At 33.6% G+C, this 25,161-nt stretch overlaps 2 protein-coding genes across 4 annotated transcripts in view; one reads left to right on the top strand and one right to left on the bottom strand.

The window, feature by feature from the left end:
- Window positions 1-25,161, bottom strand: part of LOC124365878 (poly(A) RNA polymerase gld-2 homolog A-like) — a 75,933-nt gene that overhangs the window by 39,552 nt on the left and 11,220 nt on the right. For 2 of the 3 annotated variants that reach the window (XM_046821976.1, XM_046821977.1), the window contains exons 2-4: window positions 16,153-16,637; window positions 7,092-7,217; window positions 5,437-5,643 (exon numbers count right to left, since the gene is read on the bottom strand). In XM_046821976.1, the coding sequence (XP_046677932.1) occupies window positions 5,437-5,643; window positions 7,092-7,217; window positions 16,153-16,373 (554 nt within the window). In that variant the 5' untranslated portion in view covers window positions 16,374-16,637. Of the gene's footprint in view, window positions 1-5,436; window positions 5,644-7,091; window positions 7,218-10,802; window positions 10,966-16,152; window positions 16,638-25,161 lie in introns of those variants that run through there. The other variant, XM_046821978.1, reaches the window with a different exon arrangement.
- On the top strand, window positions 13,170-24,225 carry LOC124365879. The gene is made up of 2 exons (XM_046821980.1): window positions 13,170-13,364; window positions 22,475-24,225. The coding sequence occupies exon 2, from the start codon at window positions 22,478-22,480 to the stop codon at window positions 23,066-23,068; it is 591 nt and encodes a 196-aa protein (XP_046677936.1). The 5' UTR covers window positions 13,170-13,364; window positions 22,475-22,477; the 3' UTR covers window positions 23,069-24,225.

The following is a 25,161-nucleotide window of genomic DNA, read 5'->3' on the forward strand; positions in this document are numbered from 1 at the left end:
TTAAAATTTTTACTAAATTCAAAGACGATTGTGAATGTAGAAAACTATCAATAGATGTGGAGTCAAAAATTTGGTTGAATCAAAGTTATTAATTATTTTCTTATACCCATAAAACCAAACTACTGATAAATCGTTAGTTGGTATTTTTAGCCTAAAAGACAAACTAACGATATATCGTTAGTTGGTCCTAAAAGGGTTAACCACGAACCGGAATTCTAGGATCTATATCTAAATCCACAGAGTAATTATATTTTAAAAATAAAATTTATATACAAGCTTTTGTTCTTAGAGATGTGTTCAAAACACATGCTATACCTAAAAATATAAATACCCATATGTGATTTCAGCCTACATATGCCATTGTTAGATACATAAATTGACAATTAATTAGAGATTAATACTTAAACGCCAAATGATTATCTATAATATAATCCTAACACCGGACGGCGGCAGCGAAATCCAGAATGATTCTAGAGGACGATCCCCTCGACGAGCTCGATAATTAAAATTGAAACCTGTTCGGCTATCAACAATTTTAAAAATTCGACATATTTCAAGCGGTCCACTGGTAACCGCGGAACCACATTCAATATATATTACACCAAAATATTCAAAGTTACAATAAAAAAATATAGATGAATTTTAAATTTATTGGATAGTTTTAAAAATTAAATTCAACTGCATAGTCTTAACAGAAGCATGGCTCGATAACGAAAAGTGAACTAATGCATTTGAATGGGTTCAAATTATTTAGATCATACAACAACATTAATCGATCAGATGGGCTTGTTATCTATATAGATAGTGCGTTATCGGTGTCTTGCAAGTGAGCTGAGACTTGGAGGGGTGGCCACCGCCTTATCTCTTGACTTCAATTGGGCCGGTCTCCCTTGTCAATTTATTGGCTATTTACCGCAGTCCTAATTCAAACATTGTCCTCTTTAATGACGCCTTGGATGAGTACTATAATATCAATAGAAACAAACTTTGTTTCTTAGTAGGGGATATTAATTGTGATATTCTTAATATTAATTCGAATTCACAGGAAGAAATTGGTACATGGATATTCTGAGCGATGCAGGTTTCGTGGGGGTGTATAGATAGAGTAATGCGACCGTCTAGTAACACCTGTATTGATCACATTTTTGTAAAATTTCATAATTTGAGTCAAATTAATTCTATAATTCTAGAAACTACAGTGACTGATCACTATACAGTATTGGCCAGCTATATTTACAAAAACATACACACTACTCAATGCCTGAACCGTTTTATAATACGTATGACGGGTAAATATTGGCAAAGATCTTTTAGACACAAATTGGGAACCTGTTTTAGAGAGCACTTGTGTTAATGCTTTTGTTGATACATTTATTGATATTCTGCACTCGGTGATTAATCGTAATTCTAGAAAAGTAAAGATAAACGCAAAAAATAAAAAATTAAAACCATGGATAACTATTGGTTTGTTAAAAATCTATTCGATATAGGGATTAAACTCAGTAAATCGTTAATAAAAGAGCTATTTAATACTCCAACTGCGAAATAAATTTATTCGGTACAGTAACACGTTACACTCGACCATAAAGCGATCTAAATTTGTTTATTACAATAATAAAATTGCTGAAAACTGCAGGTAGCATGAAAAAGCTCTGGTCCGTGGTAAATGAGGTGGCTGGTAGGACATCTGATAAGGAGCGATTTCCTGTTGAGGCATTCTGTGAACCGGAAAACTCTGATACATCGCCATCTGTGGAAAATGTTTGTGATTCATTTAATAACTTTTTTGCCTCTGTGGGACCGATGATGGCTGGCGGAGCTTTGCACACCAGCCACCCTGCGGTGGTGGACGCGAGTGCTGTGTTTGATTTCCGCCCGGTTACACGGCAGGAAATTTTTAATATACTGGCTGGTCTAAGAGGAAGCTCTTCACCAGGATGGATACATTCCTACAAAATTAATTAAAGATAATATTCAAGCACACTCGGAACCCCTTTATCATATCATTAACTGTAGTATCAGAACAGGAGAATTCCCCAATGCGTTTAAAGTTGCCAAAGTTGTTTCCCATTTATAAGTCAGGTGTTAAATCAGCAATGAATAATTTTAGGCCGATCTCTTTGCTTGCTGTTGTATCAAAGCTACTTGAAAAATGTATCAAAGTCCAATTGATGAATTATCTAGAGATAAATTTATTCCTTTCAAATAACCAATATGGCTTTAGGAGTGGTAAAAATACATCAGATGCTCTCTATGACATAACTAAATTCATATCGTCAGAAAATTGGTTCTAAAAAGCGAGTCCTAGTCACCTTTCTTGATCTTGCTAAAGCTTTTGACTCTTTAGATAGGCGGAAACTACTATCAAAATTAGAATATGCTGGAGTAAAAAAACGTTACGCTCAATGGGTTTGTCAGTTATTTTAATAATCGCCAGCAATTTGTTTCAATTAATGGAGGTTAAGAGTAGCCAAACAAATGTGGACTACGGAGTGGTGCAGGGAAGCACCCTTGGGCCATTGTTGTTCTTAGTCTATATAAATAATATAAACAAACATTTACATAAATAGGTAAGTTGTTTCTGTTTGCTGATGACACAGCTGTGGTGTCATCTGGCAGTACGTGGGGAGGAGGCATTTGAACAAGCTTCCTTAGATCTGTCAAAAAATAAAAAATTGGTGTGATCACAAATACTCTGACTATTAACTTAACGGAAAACAAAATATTTACCATTTGTTTCTAGAATAGATTTTAATCCGGGTCAGAGATGCCTCAAAACTGCACTCCTGCGGTGATCCTTACACCGAGTCCTGCGGTTGTGGTATCATTGGTGTCGTGTGGACCAATACAACTACTTGGGAGTAATTTTTGACACTAAATTGAATTGGGTACCTCAAATCCAGTACGTGAAGAAAAAAAAAAGTTAGAAAATTGTTATTTGCATTTAATCAGCTCAGCGCGGGGGTATTGAGTGGGGATCGCATTAGATCAGTTTATTTGCCTACGTGCAGTCGGTTCTGCAGTATGGTATTCTCGCGTGGGGAGGAGTGTCGTCTGCTGTACTGGAACCACTTGCGGTCACACAAAGAAGTATATTAAGGATCATTTTGAGGAAAAGCCGCAGATATCCTTCTAATCTGTTATATAATGAGTTTCCTGTTTTAAGTGTGTAAGGCAATTATATATAAAATCTCTTTTACTGCATATACAAAAATACAAAGATTTTATTTTTATAGCGCTTCACCACAACTATACTACCAGAAATAGAATACAGTTTGGATATCAGATACCAAGACCAAATTGTTCCATAGAAAAATTTAACTCTTTTTACATAGCTCATTGTGCTTTATAAAAATCTACCAGAGCACATATTGGAGGCAGAGGGTGGAAGTGTAGTCGAGTACAAGCGTAGGGTGGGTCGGTGGTTGCTCAGCTGGTGTGATGCTGCTGCAGAGGCACTGATTCGTTCCAGTTACCAATAAATTACGAAGAAGCCTGTTAATAGCAAATTATTTGGGAATTTTGTGTAAGTAGGATATTATTATTGTGGGATGTGGTTTGGTGGTGCTGTTGGATTGTTTCCATCCATCTTATAGTAATATGGTGGTTGAGCGGTGCCTAAACTGTATAGAGATGGGTGGGTGGGTGTGTGTGTGTGTGTGCGTATCATGTATGTAAGTATATGTATATACAATTTTTACAACAATGTATTTTGTACTACTTAAACAGATCTTTGGTAAATCTTTATGTTAAACTATGGTACACAATTACAATTACGATTACAATTAAGAACAATTTAAGTACAATTAAGAAAAGACTGATTGATGGACTCTTCCCCTTACACAGACCTATAGTCTATATGGGGAATTATTCATTTAAATTATGGAAGTGTATATGTTATTGTTTTGTGTGTATGAATAAAAAGATTTTGATTTTTTGATTTGATTTTATTTTTGTCTACCAGGCTGTAACATATCAGGAATCTTCTTAAACCATTCAGTCGATTCCTTAACCTTTTAGACACAAGCGCCTGAGAGCCCTGTAATACCCAAAACCGCCAAGGTCTATTTGTTCACTTTTACAATGCTTTGCACTATGGTCTATACTGTCCTTAATTTTCATGTAAATGGAATGATTTCTTATATATTTTGTTGACTGGCTATTGATTTGCGTAAATTAAAAAGTGCATTATGTATATAACATAATTGGTAATTACTACTAAAAAAAGAAATTTACATAAAATAACCATTTACATTAACATAATTTATATCAAAATATCTGTATGAAAATTTTTGTTTAAATAATAATAGGAAATACTTTTAATTGACAAAGCAGTTTCATCTTATATTTATTATGAAATTACAGAAATCTTTTTGAAAAATAGATTGACAAGATATGAAGTATAAAATTACAGTCAAATAACAAAAAAAACACTGGTAGTCAGGTTTTAAAGGTAGTCCTATTTACTTAAAAACAAAACCAAACTAATCAAATATATCCTTTGAAGCTTATAAATAAAGTTTAAAATAATTATTTCCGAAACAGACGTTGGTGGTTTTACTCTGAACCTCGGCAATCCAATCAACCATACATTAGCATCCATAGGGTTAATACTATAGTGCTGACATTTATTTACAAAAATTTCACATTTTTATCTACAATCAGATTTTTTTCAGGTTGAAAAACAGGCACAGTCTGTCATGAGGAATCCTGATCTGAGGAAGCAAGTACAAAGTCAGTCAAATTTACAGTAGAACTGGTGTTGATAAATTGTATTGAAAAAACACATAACTCTTACTTATTATTGAAAATGAAAAGTTTCTTAGAATCAGCTTATTAATTAATTATTATTAATTCGTGAGGTGGACACAAAGCTACCTAGTTTGTCTCACTCAATCTTTGTATATTTCATGTTAGTAACTTACAAGGTACAGAAAATATGGGAGAAATTTTAAAAAAATCATGTAAATTAAGTTTATTGTAACATATTTTTACACAGTTATTTCTTCCATAGGATGAAGAATGCATCAAATCCAATAAAATGTTATAACCAGCACAATTCTGTACACCATCCCAGTCCTATTATATTAAACCAACTCAATGAGGCTGAGTGACCTCCACGAGACAACATAACATGTCTCATATTCTATATTGTTAAAAAGGTTTCTATGAATTGATTATGATAAAACATTTTATACAATTATTACTCAAATGGCACTAGAATTTCATGGCACTAGAATTTCATATTCTATAGCAGCGATTTTCTATAGCAGCAATGCTTTCTTCTGCACATCATTTTTAAATATTGCTAGCAGAGAACTCTGAATGCAAGTTTATGTTTCCTTGTTTTTTTTTTTTTTTTTTTTACTTCCTAACATTTGTACTAATATTGTATTTATTTCGTTCCATAAGAGATTTAAATCAAAGTCAACATACTGATAGTTGACGGGCCCAACAGTTGGGTGTTTGTTCCTGCGGGCGTGGGGGGGAGAGCCAAACTTAGCCATCTGATGTCTGCGTTTGTGGGGTTGGTAGCCCTGGTGGGGGCTATGGCTGCGTTGCGGTTGGTAGTGCGGCAGAGGCTGGCTCAGTGTGTAGGAATGTATCACATGGGGATGAGATCCGTTCAGCTCATGGAGCCGCCTAAAACACAAATCGGATTCATGCTTAACTAAAACCTGATGGTGAGCTAAACCACATAAATTAAAGCTGACAGTTGAGATGAACTGAATAATTAACTATAGAGTTTTATAAGATTTATTTGAATTTTAAAACACTAATATGATTGTTTTAATGCAACACACTTCTTTTAAGTTGTGACATCCAGTACAACAAATCTTTATTTAAAATTTTAAGAAATAATTAAAGGAAAATCTACAGTTTAGCAGTAGAAAAATAATTGGCCAATTTCATTTACCTATATCCCCTAATCTACAAAGCACAATTAAACAAGTACTATTTTGATATAAATAAGTAAAATAAGACTACAAGAATAATACATTTGTTCATCAGAAAGTACCTTCAATTTACTTTTCAGCATAGCTCCTGCAATTAATTCAAAGTATTGACCAACAGCTTTTGAAAAATTCTCAGCAATGAAACTTTTCCATTAATTAACTGTATTTTTGACACTAAGACCACCCTCGACACTAATCAGGTAAGTGAATACGTATGATCCGCTGGGGCTGTTGGATGACTACTTATGATTCAATATTGCATCTTCCGAAGATCCCCATGATGTCATACTTTCTTACAATTTCAGCATGGATAACGTTATTACCATACCATACATTTACAGGTTTGGCTATGAATGTAAATTATATTAATGGTTTTTTTCAATTCGAATTTTGAGGCCAATTTTCTAATGTCTATTTTCGCCAAGAGATCTACAGATTTAAAACACTTTAAAGGTTATAAAACTAATGCCAATCCTCTGCCCTCTACTGCGAAAGAGAAAGAGCAATGAAATGAATGGAATATGCAAATGTTTTTTAGATCTACAGATTTTAAAAATTTTAAAGGTTATAAAACTAATACCAATCCTCAGCCCTCCTGTACGAAAGAGAAAGAGCAATGAAATGTGCAAATTTTTTGTGGCAATGGGGAAAATACTAATGCACCGTCAGTGAATTTCGCTGGTGAATGAATTCCGCATTATTTCAAGAGGATGCTTACTTAAGCCAACACCATCGGCTGGCCAACACTGTGGCTGTATTATTTTTCTCCTAATTTCTTGGTTTTCAGCACTCCCTCTATATAGGCAGAGACATATTCCAAGTATTCCAAGTCTGCCTGTCAGGAACCATTTTCTGAACAATAGCATTCAATAAGAGATGGTCTATGGCAATCTCAAATCTCCTTCTTTCGTTTTCTCACCGTCTGTATAAGAAAAACGTGTGGTTGGTGTTGTCGTGATCCGTATCCTCATAGGGATATTCCAAGCTTTCAAACTTACCCCTCTTAAACAGATACACTCAAAAGTTGCATGAATGATGAAGAATTAGGTCAGGTAGAAATTATATGCAGCTCATAATATTTAGTCTTCAATATCAAAACAGTAAGGATTTTGAGTCATTACATCTCCTACTCACTTCAGTCCTTTACTGGTGAGATCGTTGAGATCCTCCGTAGAGCTGTCAGTTTGAGATTCACGGGATGGTGGCCGCATGGACAGGGTCTCCTGTGCCTGTGGCTGGCTCCCAAACCCTGACAGGATCCTGCCACAACAACATCTGTTACTGCTAATATTCAGAGTAAAGTGTAAATGAGAAAAAAAAGTGTTGGCTGGCTGGATTGATCTGGTAAATCTAGCTAACTCTGGACCTGATTGCCAATTCTCTCGAATAAAAAACTTCTGTCAGAACTGTAGAGTAATTTGTCCATTTAAGTGGTAAATATTTTCTTTTTTAGATTTTTACTTTCTTATTTAAATATAGTATGGCAAAAAGTATTTAGTATGATCCAAAAGACACAATTTGTTTTTCAATGGAAATACTACTTTTGCAACTTAACAGGGGTAAACAATCATAAAATGTTCATTTTGTAAAAGTTTGTGAACAAACAAACGAACCAGTTCTGACAAAATTGGCTTTGTAGATATAGGTATTGACACACATATTTATTTCTTGAAATTTTAAGTATTTTACATTTTCTCCCCTAAAATCATGTTTTTGTACAAAATAACACACGCTTTAAAACAACATTTTAATAACACAACTTCTCTTAAAATACTAATACCCATAGACCATTTAGTGTATTTAAAAACTACAACTTAATATGATGGAGATCTACGATAATTTAGAATCAGAGGTAGACATGTGTCTGTTATTTCAGTTTTTATTAAGAGATTCAAATGTTGAACAAAATTGCCATTACAATGCTGTATTAGCATTTACTCTGTGGCTCTGATCAAGAAAATATATGAATACACAGGTCTGGAAAGTCTCCTTCAGCGAAAAAAAGTCTCCTTCAATGAAAAAAGTCTCCTTCCAGCCATTGCCATTTATTTCTGGTTTAAGGTATTTCTGGCACCATAGCAGCATTTGGCTTGTTGTCCTGATTAAGACAAATATACATACATTGGTCTGAAAAGTCTACTTCGATCAAAAAGTGACTACTTCTGATCACTGTAACCTAATTCCAGTCTAATGTAATTTTGGTGCCTCTGTCTCTTGAGTGGACAATACACTTGTGTCAAATTTCACCTTTCTAGGTCAGCGGGAAATTAAAATAAAATATAGTTCTTTCTCGAGGTTACTATCCTATTTCAGCTTCTATGTGTAGTTGATTTTCATGAACAATACTCTGTTTGTTGAGAGCTTAAGCCCCTATATGTCAAATTTCAATTTCTAGACCATCGAAAAGTTTAAAAACAAACATATGAACTTTCTAGAGGTTACAATCCTTTTTAAATCCCTATAGGTGGTTTATATTCATGAAAATAATTTGGTTTTTGTTTTTAAGTCACGAGACATGACTCTGTCAAATTTCATCTTGCTAGGACATTTCGAAATTGGAAAAACATAAATATAGTTATTCTAGGGATTGCAACTTTTATTCAACCACTATGGGTGGTTGACTTCATGAAAAATCTTTAGTCTGTAAAATATGTACACAATTCCCAACAATATTTAACCCTCACAACACGGATTCATACTTCGAAGATCTACAAAATCTCATCTAGTTTCTTTCCAGTTGAAGAATTTGTTTACTTTTTATAATAGGATTCAACTTTATGCCATCTATTTGGGTTTTTCTTAAGCCATGAGACAGGGTGAGTCATCTCCACCTCCTGGATAAACTTAGGGCCTGTGGCATCTCAGGACCTCTCCTGGCTTGGCTACAGAATTATCTAGAAGAAAGAAGACTGTGTGTTTGTTTTTAAGGAGTAACATCCTCTGTCAACTATGCTACTTCTGGAGTACCTCAAAGATCTTATCTTGGATCCCTTCTGTTTAACATCTTCATAAATGACATCATTGGCATTGCTGGACGGATTGTCTTCGTTTTGCAGATGACATAATCAGTAAGGTAGTTTCTGTAAATGACTGCCTTGATCTTCAGAAAAGCCTATATGAAATTGAAAAATGGTGTGTCACCAACCGGATGGATCTTAATATCAAGAAATATTTTAGTGTCTCTTTTCATTGTATAAAGGAGCCTTTTCTGTTCCAATACTCTTTACAGAATAACATTTGCGTTGCTCGGTCTTGGCGCAGGACTTGGGCGTATTGATGACTCAATCTTTAAACTACAACGAACATGTACACAACATTTGCCCCTAAGCCTACAGGTCACTTTGGATGATCCGACATACTTTCTCAAGCACTCAAGATCTCAATACAATGAAGATTCCTAACTGTGCCCTCATTCGACCTATTCTTGAGTATGCTGCAGTGGTCTAGTATCCTTATCTGAGTGACTTTTGTTACTATGACAACATTTCATTCGAGCTGCAACCTCATAAAATATTTATAAAAGCCAATGTCCAGTTTTCAGGACATCTCAAAGAATGGACGAAAGATATTTAGAACCAATTTAACTCATATGATTTGTACTCTTAATAAATGGTCTATGTTATTTCAATGTTATAAAAGCTTAAGAATGTAACAAGCAGGGTAAAATTGACACTAGCACACTTATTTCCACTAGCTGATGCAACATTCTGTATTGTTTTCTCATTTTTCCAGCTTAATGAGAAACAATTATTGTAGGGGACTGTACAACAGTGTAACAGTATCATAGATAAAAATATATTTTGCACATTTATTATCAACTATAACCTCAATACTTTTATGTAGTTACAAGTAATACCTTGTCATAGACTTTTACGTAGATTAATTAAAAGTGAAATATGTTATGTTCTTTATAACAAAACTGTTGTAAAGAAAAAATTTTCATATCTAAAAGTTTATGTACTGGTAAAAAATTATTTAAGATACATCTTCTTTACATATAAGTAAACAGACACCATTAGTCACACAACTATCAATAATTATTTGGGTTAATATATTTTCTCTAAAATACTCAATATAAACTAAAAGCCCAATACAAATAGATTATAATTTTGTATATTTTTATTAAAAAAGCATTAGACTAGAAATTGTGTACATTTATTATAAACTAAAACTCATTATTTTTATTTAATTTTATCAGTGGTACCTTGTAATAGGCCACGAATGAAAATCAACTGAAAGTAAAGAAATTTGAGTCTTTTAAAACATATAGAAATGTTATGAAGATGGTAAAATTCAGTTGGGTTGAATTAAAAAAATATTGTTGAGTAATTTTTGTTACAGCCCTTCAGGACTGTCAAGACAGAATCCTTAAGAACAGGAAGGAGAAAGAATGTTTTGGCCATTCCACAAACTGTGTATCCTGTGTATCTAAATTTAGAATCTTTAAATTGAGCAAAAAAAAAAAATATATATATATATATAGGTAAAAATAGTCTATGGACATTAATTGTAAAAAAAAAAAAAAAAAAAACAATTTCAATGATTGTCATTTCATAAAAAAATATTGTTCCCACAAATCCTAATTGATATTCACATCATTATATTCAGCTATCTTTTCTTGGACCCTGATTACAAATTGCTACTTTGAATACCTGCAATTCATGGAGTATTCAAAAAAAATTTTTTCTTCAAAAATGTTCAGTTAAATAGCTGTGAAATTAAAAACAAACTAACCCAAAGAAAAATCAACTGCACCACACCATTTCATTGAAACGACAAAACCATTTCCATCATCACACATTTTTTAAATGTTTAAAGAAGTTATCAACAAATAAGTTGACTTACCAATAACTAATTGCCTTCAGTAATCTCCCTTACTACTGAGTAAATACCACAGACTGCCTGGTTATTAGTTTTATTTATTTTATACAGGGTGTAAGTTTCAATATTTTCTATGACCCCAATAAGCCTATTAAAAACCAACTGAATCATACGACAGAACAAAATCACATATGAATAAGAAAGTAAGGAGACATTATCAACACAAACATAACAAAGGTCAGATAAAGCGTCATAGAGATTTATCTACGTGTTTATATTTTACTGTTAAAACTCTTCTGCTTGATAAAATGGCCTGCCTGCGCATTTTCTGTTAAAACTATGTTTTAAAGATAAATCCCAAATAAAATTACATATTATGATAGATAAAATTTAGACTGAGTGAATTATTCTCTTATTATTAACATGCATGGTAGTGAAGAGAACTGACAGTGATTTAATTTGTCAAATATAATGGAATTAATCTAATTTTTGAAATAGTGAAATTGCATTTGTTTTAACAAGTAAAATACATATTATGATAATTAAAACGACCTGTTTACTGGATATCCTAAATGTATTGTTGTAAAAAGTAAATGGTTTATGTATACTTACATTTAATTTCAGAATTACTCTTTTAGCAATATGTTGCTTAAAGTTAAGTGACAAACACATTTATATTGTTGTATAGTGACTGACAATTATGAATTTTTAGATCACCAGCCATTAAACAAAATTATATTATACGAGGGCTGTTCAGAAAGTAACCTCCGGTCGATTGAAAAAAATACACCAAGTTAAGTAAAAATATTTTAATATATACATCTTACAACTACATCTTTGCACTATTTTTCGACATAGTCTCCATCACGATTGAGGCACTTATCGTATCTCTTCACAAGCTTTGAAATTCCTTCTGCATAAAAATCACCCGCCTGTGCCTTGAGCCAGCCTGTGACCGCATCTTTGAGCTCTTCGTCGTCATCAAACCGCTGGGACCCGAGCCATTTCTTCATATGCATGAAGAGGTGATAGTCGCTTGGCGCCAGATCTGGGCTGTAAGGTGGATGGTTGAAAACGTCCCACTTGAAGGACTTAAGAAGGGCTGTTGTTCTGCAAGCAGAGTGAGGACGGGCGTTATCGTGCAAAAAAACGATACCGGAAGTCAGCATACCACGGCGTTTGTTCTGTATAGCCCGTCGTAATGTTTTTAGTGTTTCACAGTACACGTCTTGATTAATGGTCGTCCCACGTTCCATGAATTCAACCAACAACACCCCTTTGGCATCCCAAAACACCGTTGCCATCAGTTTTCTGGCAGAAAAATCTTGCCGGGCTTTTTTTGGTTTGGTAGGCGAATCTGAATGTGCCCACATCTTTGATTGTTCTTTTGTCTCAGGGTTTACGTACTTAATCCAGGTTTCGTCACCGGTCACGATTCTGTTTAACAATGGTTCTCCTTCGTCCGCATAACGTGACAGAAAGTCTAATGCAGAGGCCATTCTTTGAGTTTTGTGGTGGTCGGTAAGAATTTTGGGCACCCATCGTGCACATAACTTACGGTAACCCAATCTTGCTGTCACTATCTCGTACAAAAGAGTCTTAGAAATCTGTGGAAAATCAGTAGACAACTCCGCCATTGTGAAACGTCGATTTTCACGAACTTTTGCATCAACTGTCTGAACGAGTTCGTCAGTCACCAAGGATGGTCTACCACTCCTCTCTTCATCATGAATGTTTTCTCGTCCACTTTTAAATAAACGTACCCATTCACGGACAACTCCTTCACTCATAACTTGTGGTCCGTACACGGCACAAAGCTCACGATGAATAGCTGCTGCAGAGTATCCTTTGGCTGTAAAAAAACCGTATAACAGCACGCACTTCACATTTGGCGGTATTTTCTATTGCAGCACACATTTCAAACTGCCACAAAAACTAAACTAGCGCAGGTACGATGTTCACTCGACTACAGCTTGATGCCGACTGACCTGCTTAGTGCGTGAATGCACAGATGGCGCGCTACTCCCCTCCACTACCCGCACTGTGACCAACCGGAGGTTACTTTCTGAACAGCCCTCGTACATTGCAAAAATTCCTGAAGACCATGCAAACACAAGTTTCTCACATTTACTTCATAATCATACAATTTCTTACTGGACTTGCCATCAAATACATCTATACTTAGTATTTAATAACTTTTCACCACAGCTAATTCTCTCCCTATCTTTTAATTTATGACTATTTACCTAGATTGTGTGACAGGCTTATTGCTGTTGAGTGTGCAGGGTGAAAACATTTTGAAACAAAATGGATGTGAGATCAATGGATGTCAAGGACGCATAGATGTGAAGAATGATAAGACTTCCCAACTTACAACAATAGTTGTACTAAACAAATATTTTAATCACTTCAGAAAAATCCAGCAAACTGCTATGGGTGAAAATTTTTGTGCTTGAGAAAACCGATTTGGATACTCTACACTTTGGACACGTGTTAAAGTGTGCCAAGGACTGGTGCAAAAAGGACAGCCAAACGAGTAAACACCGAATTTCCTGGTTGGTCCTGTATAAGAGCGCATGGTGTAAGGTAAGTAATGTTCTTACTGACATCTAACACTTTTTTTTTTTTTACTTTCAATTATGGTGAAGTTATCTAACAGCAATGCTTTAGATCTGTTACATAAAGCAACGAGTTTGGCGAGCTACCCAGCGGTCGGTTACGACTTTAATAATGTGAGCCCTTAACAATTTAAGGGGAGCAGGTCGATGAAAATTAAAAAAAATTAGAAAAATTTTTTATTGCATTTTTTAATAGTTTAAATTGTGTATTTTAAAAATATGTAAGTATTAATGCTCAAATAAAAAAAAATTCACAAACAAAAGATGTTCACTAGTTTTTTGCAGCAGTTCGTAAGATGTTGGCTGACACAATCATATATATCATGTGTGTTAGTTATAAGTATGTTATGGCTTTGCTCTGTTGGTCAACCTGGTACTGACAACTGGGAATACAGATGACAGAAAGAATATTGCTTTATTTGTTTTGATATGCTTAGGAGGTTATGTTATATGTGTTTGTGTCGGATAATTGTGTTTTACTAAAAGTGTTGCACTTTATTCATAGTTAGTGGTAGATTAGGAGTGTGTATTGTTTCTTGAAGTGTTTTACAACTTCTTATAACCATGCCAAGAGCAAAGGTTAGTTACAAAACTAAATCTAAACGTGAGTTTAGAGGAAACAAGTACCGTAAGTTGGACTCTAAATCTAGGCCTACCCAAACAGATTCTGCTAGCCCTAGCCCTAGGCCTACTACTAATGCAAACATTAGCTCTGCTTCTAAAAAGCTGTCCTTTGATAAATATGACAATTATGAAGGAACTGGAATGGGTAGTGTTATTTTGGATCTTAGTTTATTTAGTGAGCAATTAAAAAAATTTGTAAAATGTAAATTCTGCGATAGCGAAGACTGCATAGAACTTTGTACTACGGATAAGAAAAGATTTGGATTGGCTGTGAATATTGAACTGAAATGTTGTGTTTGTTTGGAATCAACTAATTTTTACAACTCTAAAAAAAATGAGAATGGAAAATATGAGGTAAACTTGAAATTTATTTACGGCATGAGAACGATCGGAAAAGGTATCAGTGCAGGTAACATTCTGTGTTCATTATTAGACTTACCTTTACCACCTCAAAAAATAGGACCTTGTAGTAACTTAATATATCAGGCTGTTGAAAATTGTGCTAGTGAAAGTATGAAGCAGGCAATTGAGGAAGCTGTGTCTGTAAATGAGTGTGAAGAAACGTCAAAAAGAGATTTGACGGTTTGTTTAGATGGGTCTTGGCAAAGGAGGGGACACAAGTCACTGAATGGGGTTGTCAGCGTAACATCATTAGATACTGGCAAGGTGTTGGATGTTTCCATAATGTCCAAATACTGTCAAATCTGCACTGTACATGAAAATAAAAAAAAAAATAGTACCTGATCATATATGTTCCAAAAACTACGAAGGGTCAAGTGGCGGCATGGAAGTTGCGGGTGCCCTAGATGTTTTCCGAAAGTCCAGAGATCGAAATGTACGGTATGTACGATACTTAGGAGATGGTGACAGCAATGGTTTTAAAAAGGTGGTTGACGATAAGCCATATGGAGATGAAGTAGAAGTAAGAAAACTGGAATGCGTCAATCATGTCAAGAAGAGAATGGGGAGCAGACTAAGGGAATTGAAGAAACGGTTGGGAAAAACAAAACTAAAAGATAATAGAGCAATAGGGGGCAAGAATAGGCTAACAAATAATGACATAGACAAGCTGCAAGAATATTATGGCCTAGCTATAAAAAGAGGTGGATCAGATCTTCAACAAATGGTTAAAAATGTGTGGGCAACTTATTTCCACAAAATATCGAATGATGACACTCCGCAACATGGCCTATGTCCAAAGGGGCCGGAGTCGTGGTGCGGTTATAATAAAGCCGAAGCCCTACATCAGACTTTCAGCCATAAGTCACACAATTTGCCATATGAAGTGATGGTACAAACAAATTTATAGAGATTTAGCCAATCCGGATCTTCTAAAAAAATGCCTTGACCAAAAGACTCAAAACCAGAACGAAAGTTTCAACAATGCCGTCTGGTCTAAGGTGCCTAAAAATGTTTTTGTAAGGCTAAACACTCTAAAACTTGGCATATATGATGCAGTTTTAACTTTTAATAATGGATTCACCAGCAAATTGGATGTGTATAACAAGCTAGGTATCAAACTGAGCGAGAAGTCTGTTGCCGCATTGCGAAATTTTGATACAATACGATTGAAAAAGGCAGAAAAATCTGCTTTAGACATGACCAAGGAGGCTAGAGTTGCTAGGAGGAAAAGAAAGCTTGCATTAGAAGAGGAAAATGAAGACCCAGATGACCCTGAGTACGGAGCTGGGATGTTTTAGCAGCAAAAGATTAGTTTAGCAGTCATTTTTGCCTTTACCGGACATTTCCCGGAAACTTGGTTTTTTTCATATAAAGGTACATGTATCTCAAAAACTATAAATGCTAGAGAATTGAAATTTGGTATGCATATAGAACAGTGCAATTCCAAATGGTGTTGCATCTTTTATCATTCTATCTAAAAAAACAAATGAGAAAAAAAAATTTTTTTGGTATAAAAAAATAATTTTTTTACACACAATATTTAAAAATTCCTAAAAAAAATTTTTTTAAAGATTTTTTTACTAAAGTTGCAAGAGATGTTTATAAAGGAGTACTCTTTGCCTACAAAAAATTTGAAGGTTGTAACTTACTTATTTTTGACAATACATGTACCTAAAGTTTGTAAATTTAACATGCGCGGGATAGGAACGACCCGCTCCCCTTAAGTCTACCTTATATTCTTGTAGTTGTTGGACCATTGGTTGTGCTTCTTCCCGTTAGATCTGCCATGTTGGTAGTGGTGGGCCCCATTCTGAGTGTTGTGAGCGACTTCCCTCTTCATGTAATTTACAGTATTGTCTTTACGCTCCTTCATCGGATAATGTTGATGCAACTGGTCCTCTGAGATTTGAATCAACATAGGTTGCTGCTGGTACATTGTCGTGTTGAACATTTTAATTTGACACTCCTCCAAATTCTCAACAGTTCAATATCTTGTAGGGAGAGAAAATTCACGTTACATTCGGCTCAATTCGGACATAAATATCGACTATTAATATCAAACAAACAGATCAGTCTTGTGTTATACTTAGTATTGTAGTAAGCCAATCTGCTTAGTGAAATGGCACTGGCTTCTTGGGACTATCATAAATTGTATTGTCTTTGGTCTTTTTGGTGCTAATTCACCCTTATACAAAACAAAGTGGTTCTTGCTGACCTAAAACAGAAAATCATCGTTAGTTACAGAATTTCAAAGTTTCATGACAAGACTGGAGGATTTGAGTGGGAAAAAATCTCTTATTTATTTGTAACTGAAGGGAATCGTCAGGTCTCATTTATGGAATAATCTACTAAATGAGGTTTGACAATAATACAAATAATCATAAGTTGAGTATTCTTTGTTACAAACAGCATACCACGGATTAGCACATTCCTGGTGGTGCCAAGATTTGTTTTTATATTTACTTACATCTATTATATAAAAATGAAACTGTTCGTGTGTAACAGCATCACTCACAAACGGCTGGACGGATTCGCCTAATTTTTTTTTAAATTTGTTCGTCTTGATCTGTAGAAGGTTATAGGATACTTTTTATCCCTTTCCCGATTCAGGATTCCGCCCCACTGGTTACAGAAATACCCGTAAGAAATGCATTGCAGCAAACATATGTTATTAAGGTCTTTTCAAATTTTTAATCAGCTGTTCTTTGTAAACATATATAATGCGACAAAAAATATATTTATATATAATTTAATTACTACACTTATAGTTTTAAAGCATAGAGTAAGCTTAAGAGAAACGACAAATTTTGTTTAAACTGTTTCTGCAATCACTGTTAAACATAGACTTTACTATCCAGATAATACAATTCAAATTTGACGTAAAAATTCACCTTTAACTGCAATATTTATTTAATATAAACCATGCTCATGCTTGATCAGAAGAGCAATGCAGATATCATAATTACTATCTTACGTTGGCTACAAATATAAAGAATGTTATAAAATCAACCTTAGTTGTTTTTTTTTTGACAGAAGTATCAGGAATGTGGTACATACCTTCATAATGCGCCCAAGAAGCTCACGAAGGAACGACTATCAATTATCTCAGCAATGTTTAGAATGTGATAGAAAATGAATAAGTGAATATAGTGTACTGTTTTCAACGGGAAATTGCGTGCGAAGCCGCGGGAAACTTATTGAAATGCGCAGCGAAGCGCGCCGGGTCCGCTAGTACAGTATAATACTGTCTATTACAACATTAGGAAATATCAAAACAAAGTTTGTACAGTCTTCAAATAAAACAAAAATGCACCTGAACATCCTCCCTTTGCTTTTTAATTTTAAAAAGTTTGACAGCTTAAAAAGTTGCAAATGGTTTTGTATCCTTTTCTCTTAAAGAGGTTTTATGCAATTATTAATTGTGCCATGGTATTAAAAATGATATTCACTGAATATTTCTCAACATATGAGCTATGGAGAATTCCTTTTTAATATTTTGAGTGTGGATATCCAAATGGTAGGATGTTTGCTCTCCATTCAAAAACATCGGCATACTGTCTAGGACATCTAGTATTATAAATTTTGTTTATGTACTAATAGATGCAGTTTTTCTTTCAGTATAGTTAAAATAGTATTTTGTTTATAATACTGAACCTGTATAAAATATGACATCTTCAAAAAATCAAGTTACAACATATGTGATGAGCACACATGCTAACAAAAAACCAAAATTCCTCTTTTCGAAAATATTAATTTACACATTTATTATTGATCTACATGTTTCAAGTGTTGAAGTTTTATAATTAGCTACAAATTTCAATATGCTTCTATGTATATGTATTTTTTAATAATTTGCCTAATGTTACAATTAACTCATAACTGGTAGAGTTAACTCGAGGAGAGTGTGGATAGTGGAATAGTCCCACTTCTGTTTAACTTGTTTTTAAACTCCTAAAACTTTATATTTAATTTCAATTTGTGTCAAAATTTTATTTTATTTTATATAATTTGTTGACTCAAAGCAGTAGCTTTGAATGCAATTAGCTTTGAATTACTGCTTCACTCACGGTTGTTTGTGGTGAATATAAAAATCGATTACCTAAACTATTCTTTGTTTGTACGTTATTTTTGATGATGGAAGGATTGTGAAGGAAACAGGATTTTTCCGGACATTTGCCATCGTTCAGTAAAACAATAAATCAGTAACACCCCACTGATGGGTGTTACTGATTTATTATTTTACTGAACGATGGCAAATGTCCAGAAAAATACCTAAACTACCGAACAATAAAAAATATTACAAAACAAATTACACTATAGTTAATTTATATATATATATATATATATATATATATATATATATATATATATAGGGTATTAATATTATAGCATAGTTCAATTATATGTTTGTATTTATTTAAAAAGTAATAATTTATAGATGATTTAAAAACTATGTGTATTTATTGAATGTGACAAACAAAGCGATGTAAAAGTTACTATTTTGTTACTATAAACGTGTCTGACAGCTTAACACAAATAACGTAAGTTTATCACCATTGTAGTTGCAGCTATTACTCAAAAACCACAAAAACAATTTCACTTAGTATAAATTAGTTTTAAACAATATCGTTAAAATACATTAAAACAGCTGGCATTAATTAATTGTAAATAACTATGAAGAGAACATTTTTGTATTTAATAGCTTAGGGTAAATTACACAGTGTTTGATACAACAAACATATTTTGTCTTCTGTTAAGCTCATATGTTATGTAATAGTAGTATGTTTGAGGTTTGAAAATAAAGCCCAATTCTTTTTGAACCCATCCAGCTGTTAATTTCTGTATTTCTGTAACTAACATCATTGTATTAATTGAGAGGGTAATAAAGACAGTCAGGTTGGCAAAAACTTTTTCAGGTTGTATATCAGCTGCTGATTGTTGTTATGATGTTAATGGATTGGCAGTGACAACCTCTTTGCTTCATGATCATCATTAAAAGTAATTATTAACCACCATTTCTTAAAATAGTTGTTTTTGTTTAGAATGTTTGTCTGTAACACCCGTTACTAAAAACATTGAAAACTTTATCTCACAGTCAAACTAAACAACTTGGATTTCTAATTTTCTGTAAAAGTGAGGTTATGTTTAATTGGAACAACATTATCAATTAAAAATTTCAGAATATGTACATTTAGTTTGTTAAAATAAGGTAACGGGTGTTACAAGAAATGTGGTAACGGGTGTTACTAACTATTGTAAACCTAGATTTTGTGTCTTTATTTCAATTTAAAGTTATCATATTATACTCAAAAGTTATTTTGAACTAGTTGTAAATAATAATAATAATATTTATTTGCCATAAGAATCACAAAAGATCATTGACAATGTCATTTAGCTGCTAAGTAAGCTTAGTCATGAGTCCATCACATTTTCAAACATGGTCAATCAGTATTTTATAATCAATCAAACACAATATTAAAAAGGATTACAAATTACAAATATTATATGTTAACTACAACCTAAAAAAATATTTACATAACTAATACAATGTAAGATTACACCTTGTGAAAATCCAAATCATAAAATTCCCTGCATAAATCAACATATGATTTTAACATAATAACCCTCCATTTAAATGATTATTATCCAATATAAATACCAAACAGTACCCATCAAATACTCCGTCAACAACAGCCTCTCTCTCCGCATCAGCTAAGTATACATCCTTCAAGCAAAGACAGCAAAACATGATTAACAAAAATGATGATTTGTAACAGGCCTCGTGCAAAGTTCTAAAAGTCTATTGGGATCAATGACAAAAAAGTCATCTAGTTATAAAGGGGATGTTCTAATAGCCAGTTATAAAACTTGTTTTTAAATTGCAGGATTGGATATTTATCCATAAGTACCTTTAATTTATTGTAAATTTTCATAGATATAATGGTATGGCTACTTTGGCATTTACTCAGTCTCCTAGAAAACGCTATGAGGGCTCTATCCTTATTCCTTGTATTATAGTTATGAATATCATAATTATATTTATAACTACTTTTATTTTTAATTGCACCTAGGGTTAAGTCATAAATATAGAGATTAATTACTGTTTGTATTTTCATTTTAATAAATAAGGGTTGACAATGTTCATATTCTTGTGAATTTGTTAAAGCCCTTAAGGATCTTTTTTGGGAGTATTAATATTTCTCCTATTCTGCTACAATTTCCCCAGAGTATGAGCCCATAACGCATTATTGACTGAAAATATGCAAAATATGCTGTTTCTGTTATACGATTCTGGGATTTTATTAGTAGTGAGACTCCTCAAGAGATAAATGATTCTATTTTGTCTTGGATTAATCGAGTCAATGTGTTGGCTCCATGTTAAATGGTTATCAATAAACACTCCCAAAAACTTGACTGCATTAAGGTAATCAGGATTCTCAGGGATATTATTTTTTTAAACTAAATATAATTTTTTTTGGGTTTTATCTTGATTTAGAAGAAATCCATTGGCATTGAAACCATTGTGGTGGCACCTGAAGAGCGTTTTCAGTTAATTCTTCCAAAGCATTAATGTCTGCAGTGGAATTCACCAGAGTTGTGTCCTCAGCATATAATATAGTTCTGGCTTTTATAAAATCAGGGAGGTCATTTATTGATATTAAAAAGAGGAGAGGGTCCTAGGACTGATCCCTGAGGTACACCGAAGTTGACTTTTAGTTCTTGGGACCAAATACCATCAATTAGAACTTTTTGACTTCTATTTTGTAAGTATGATTTCAAAAAACTTAAAGGGGGGAGTTTTCAACACCATAAAAACTTAAGTTTTATTTAAGAGGTAGTCATGATTGACACAATCAAAGGCCTTGCTCAGGTCACAGAGTGTGGCCTGAGCATAGGCCTTTGTTTTCAAATGCCTGAAAGGCTTCTTGCACTAAATTTTATCTATTGCATCTACAGTTGACATCCCCTTCTAAAACTGAATTGTGTTACATTAAGGTAGTTATTTACTTCAAGATGCATACTAAGCTGGTCATATACTATTATTTCAACAATTTTGGATATTATTGGTAGTATTGATACAGGGCGGGTAACTTTGTGGTGTACTTTACTTACTGGCCCTTTTTTGTATATTGGACATATCCGAGATATTTTGAGCTGTAAGGAAATACACCTTCTTCCAATAATTTGTTTATGCAGAATGCTAGAGGAACGGAAACTGTATGAATTATCTTTTTTAAAACGCTGTTAGAAAGGTTATAAATGTCTTTACTGTTGGAGTTGTTAAGTCTCTTTGCTGCTTTTATAATATCTTGGGGGTAATGTAGGTTTCCAATTAAAGTTAGCTTTACTTATTTGTTTCCTACTTAGAAGATCATCAAATGTCACGGGGAGTCTTAACAAGTTTTTCTCTGAATACCATTAACAGATTCAATTAAAAAAGTTATTAAAATCATCTGGTGAGAGATTAGACTTGGAATGACTGGGAGTTGAATTGTTATTCTGTTTAATCAAATTCCAGGCAGCTTTGCACTTGTTGCTACTATTTTCAATATACTGAGCATTCGATGCTAATTTTGCATTCTTAAGAGCTGTTCGATATTGGTAATTTAAGATTTTTCATTTGGTTTAAAGATAACAAAGGCTTCAGCTTACAACCATTTCTAATTAAATTATGTAAGAAAAGAGTAAAACTAAAACTTGTTTATAATAAAATTACAGTTACCATGCCAAAGTTGATTTAAATCTTTATATACCTACCCAAATAATAAAAAATGCATACTTTTAAAATTGAGTTGGTATAAATATGGCTAATGGCTATAGCTAATCCATAATGTTCTTTTTTCAATTTATTTATTTAGATAATAAATGAGGTAGTTACATTCAGAAAGGATTGGGTTCAACAAACAGTACAGTACAGTTTCAAGAGTACAGACTACTTAATTAAATGTAAGTAAAATGATTTGTTTTCCTACAGATAGGTTTATTTTCTCTATCTAACATCACATCAAATTTTATATTTACAACCTCATATACTTTTTTTTTTCTTTCCAGAAAATGCCGCCCATTGACAAGAAAATTTTGATGAGAGCTTATCGTGATCAGCTGAAAGCTGACAAAGACAAATACCAGCAGCATTTATCAAATGAAAGGCAGCGTGACAAGGAGAGAAGACAATTAAATAAAAGAAAAGAAAAAGATGATGAAAAATTATTGCTTGAAAGACGTAAACGTGTCCTTGAAAGAGTGAGGAACCATCGAAACAAACTTAAACTTAACTCTGCAGCATCCATAAATGATACATCTCTGATTGGCAGCTACAAGTGCCGGCAATCCTTTGGAAAAGCCATTAATAGATTGAAAAAAAACCTGCCAAACAGCCCCAGCAAAAAAAGTGCTGTTGTGAAAAAACTTGTTCTTGATATAGGAATGAATTTAAGAGAGGATTTAAATAAATCTGTTCGTCTACCACACCGAGTACTGTCTGAAGAACATAAGAAGTGTATTAGAAACTTTTATTGCAGTGACACTATTAGCCGACAGGCCCCTGGGAAGCAAGATGTGAAGTCGGTGAAATGTGAAAAAACTGGCAAGAGAGCGAACATGCAAAAAAAGGCATTTAATTATGACAATAAAAGAGGCGTTTGAGGAGTTCAAGCTTAAGCATCCTGAGATTGTTGTGAAGTAAGCATCCTGAGATTGTTGTGAAGAAATCTCTGTTTTTCTATCTTCGCCCGAAACATGTCCTTCCCGTTTCTCAAATGCCACACAGTGTGTGTGTTTGTAAATATCACAGCAATGTGAATTTCCTATTGGAAACTATTTCAAAGATTCATCCAGCTTATCCACCAAACCATAAAGGAACTATTACAATACATAAGTTGTAATACATTGAATGAGACATGCATGCTGGGAAGATGTTCAGAAAGGCAAGTGAGTGACTTATTGATAAATTGTGAGAAAGAAAAGGAGATTTACTGGAAGAAATGGATTGATAAAGGAGGGATTCAGTTGACAGTTGTGACTGGGAGTTTAGAAGATGCTATTAAAGAGCTTCAAAGCAAAATTGCACATTTCAAGAGTCACTGCCATGTCAAAAAAATACAGGAAGATTATTTTGAAGAACACATTAAAGGCTTGAATAAAGGAAAATACACAGATACATATGGCATTGTACAAATCGACTTCGCTGAAAACTATTCAATTACTTTTCAAGATGAAATACAGTCTGCCCATTGGAATCACCAACAAGTAGGTATTTTTACATGCTGTGCTTGGTTACCTAATAAGAAAACAACCTCATATGTTGTAATTAGCAACGACACTAGCCACGGTAAATTTTGTGTATGGACCTTCCTGAGAAGGACCTTGTTCATGACATTAAGGATGGGTTTCCTTTTATTGACAAACTTATAATATTTAGTGACAATTGTGCAAGACAATTTAAAAGCAAATATTCAACGTCAGCATTATGTCAGATGGAAACTGATTTGGAAATTGCCATTGAATGGAATTTCTTCGCATCAAGCCATGGCAAAGGTGCTGTCGATGGCATTGGTGGTACGTACAGTAAAGCGCCATGTCTAGACAGCAGTGAAAGGGGATAGAAAAGTTCACATTGAAACAGCCAAAGATTTTCACAACCATGTTGTCAATAAAGTAAATGGGATTAAAAGTTTTTATGTGGACAAAAGTGAAGTTCTGGAAAATGAATCTTTTCCCCAAACCTACTGGCAAAATGTTTTGCCAATCCAAAATATTCAGTCGAGCCATCATTTTAGAGTCTACGATTCGAACCACCTCTTAGTTGCAAAAACTTCTAATAGACAATAGACAATAGACAGTATTCTTTATTTGTACATTCTTAGAGAATTACATTAGCGTCAATATATTGTCATTGATGACCAAAATACAAGTTTTTCAAGTAACTGAGGAAGATAAAGAAGATGTTTCAGCTTGTAAAACAAGACTTCGATACAAAGACGTCTATTCAGACACAGATTACACCAGTGAAGAGGAGGTCCTTTCGTCAGAGAAGATTTTGTCTGCTTGCAGTATTAAAACTCCATCAGATTTGTTCTCTGGGATGTATGTTCTTGTAGAAGTTCCGTGCGAACAAGTGAGAGGTAAAAAATCTAAAGGAGGAAAAATGTACCGCTATGCAGCAATATGCCAAGGGTGTGTAGACAATGAGAACTATGCATCTGTTATGTTTTTGAAGTCTCATGGCTCCAATAGAATTTTTATAGCTGATAATGATGACATAAATAAAACATGTTAGTTTTAATCACATTTTAGGTAAATTACCAAATCCTTATGTAAAAACTAAGGGCCTATTCACAATTTTATATGAATTCATTGGGGATGTTGATGTACTAGAGAAATAGTCTCAGAGACCAATGACATACCCGTACTGGCATAGATGCCTTAGACCTAAAGTGCTACTAGCAAGTAACACTGGTGTATAATGTTTAGTTGATATTTTATAAAAAAATATGTCATAAGATGTCAACATGAACTGTTTTACACTGTTTAATTAAAGGTGTGAAAGCTATCTAAGTAATAAAGTTTTGCTTAGTTAATCTAAATATAAAACATGTAGTTTTAGTGTTCATTAGTTTGGTAGTTAATAATTAATAATATACCAGCAATATTGTACGGTTACGACAGATGAAAGACATTTGTTTAGGTTAAAAATGAGGGATGATCCCAACTCTGTAACACCCGTTACTTTGTATTTC

The sequence above is a fragment of the Homalodisca vitripennis genome, chromosome 7 (genome assembly GCF_021130785.1).
Source record: "Homalodisca vitripennis isolate AUS2020 chromosome 7, UT_GWSS_2.1, whole genome shotgun sequence".
Classification (NCBI taxonomy): Eukaryota; Metazoa; Arthropoda; class Insecta; order Hemiptera; family Cicadellidae; genus Homalodisca; species Homalodisca vitripennis.

What these genes read in the sequence shown, in the direction of transcription:
- LOC124365879 (XM_046821980.1), top strand. Translation starts at nt 22,478, where the DNA reads ATGCCGCCCATTGACAAGAAAATTTTGATGAGAGCTTATCGTGATCAG.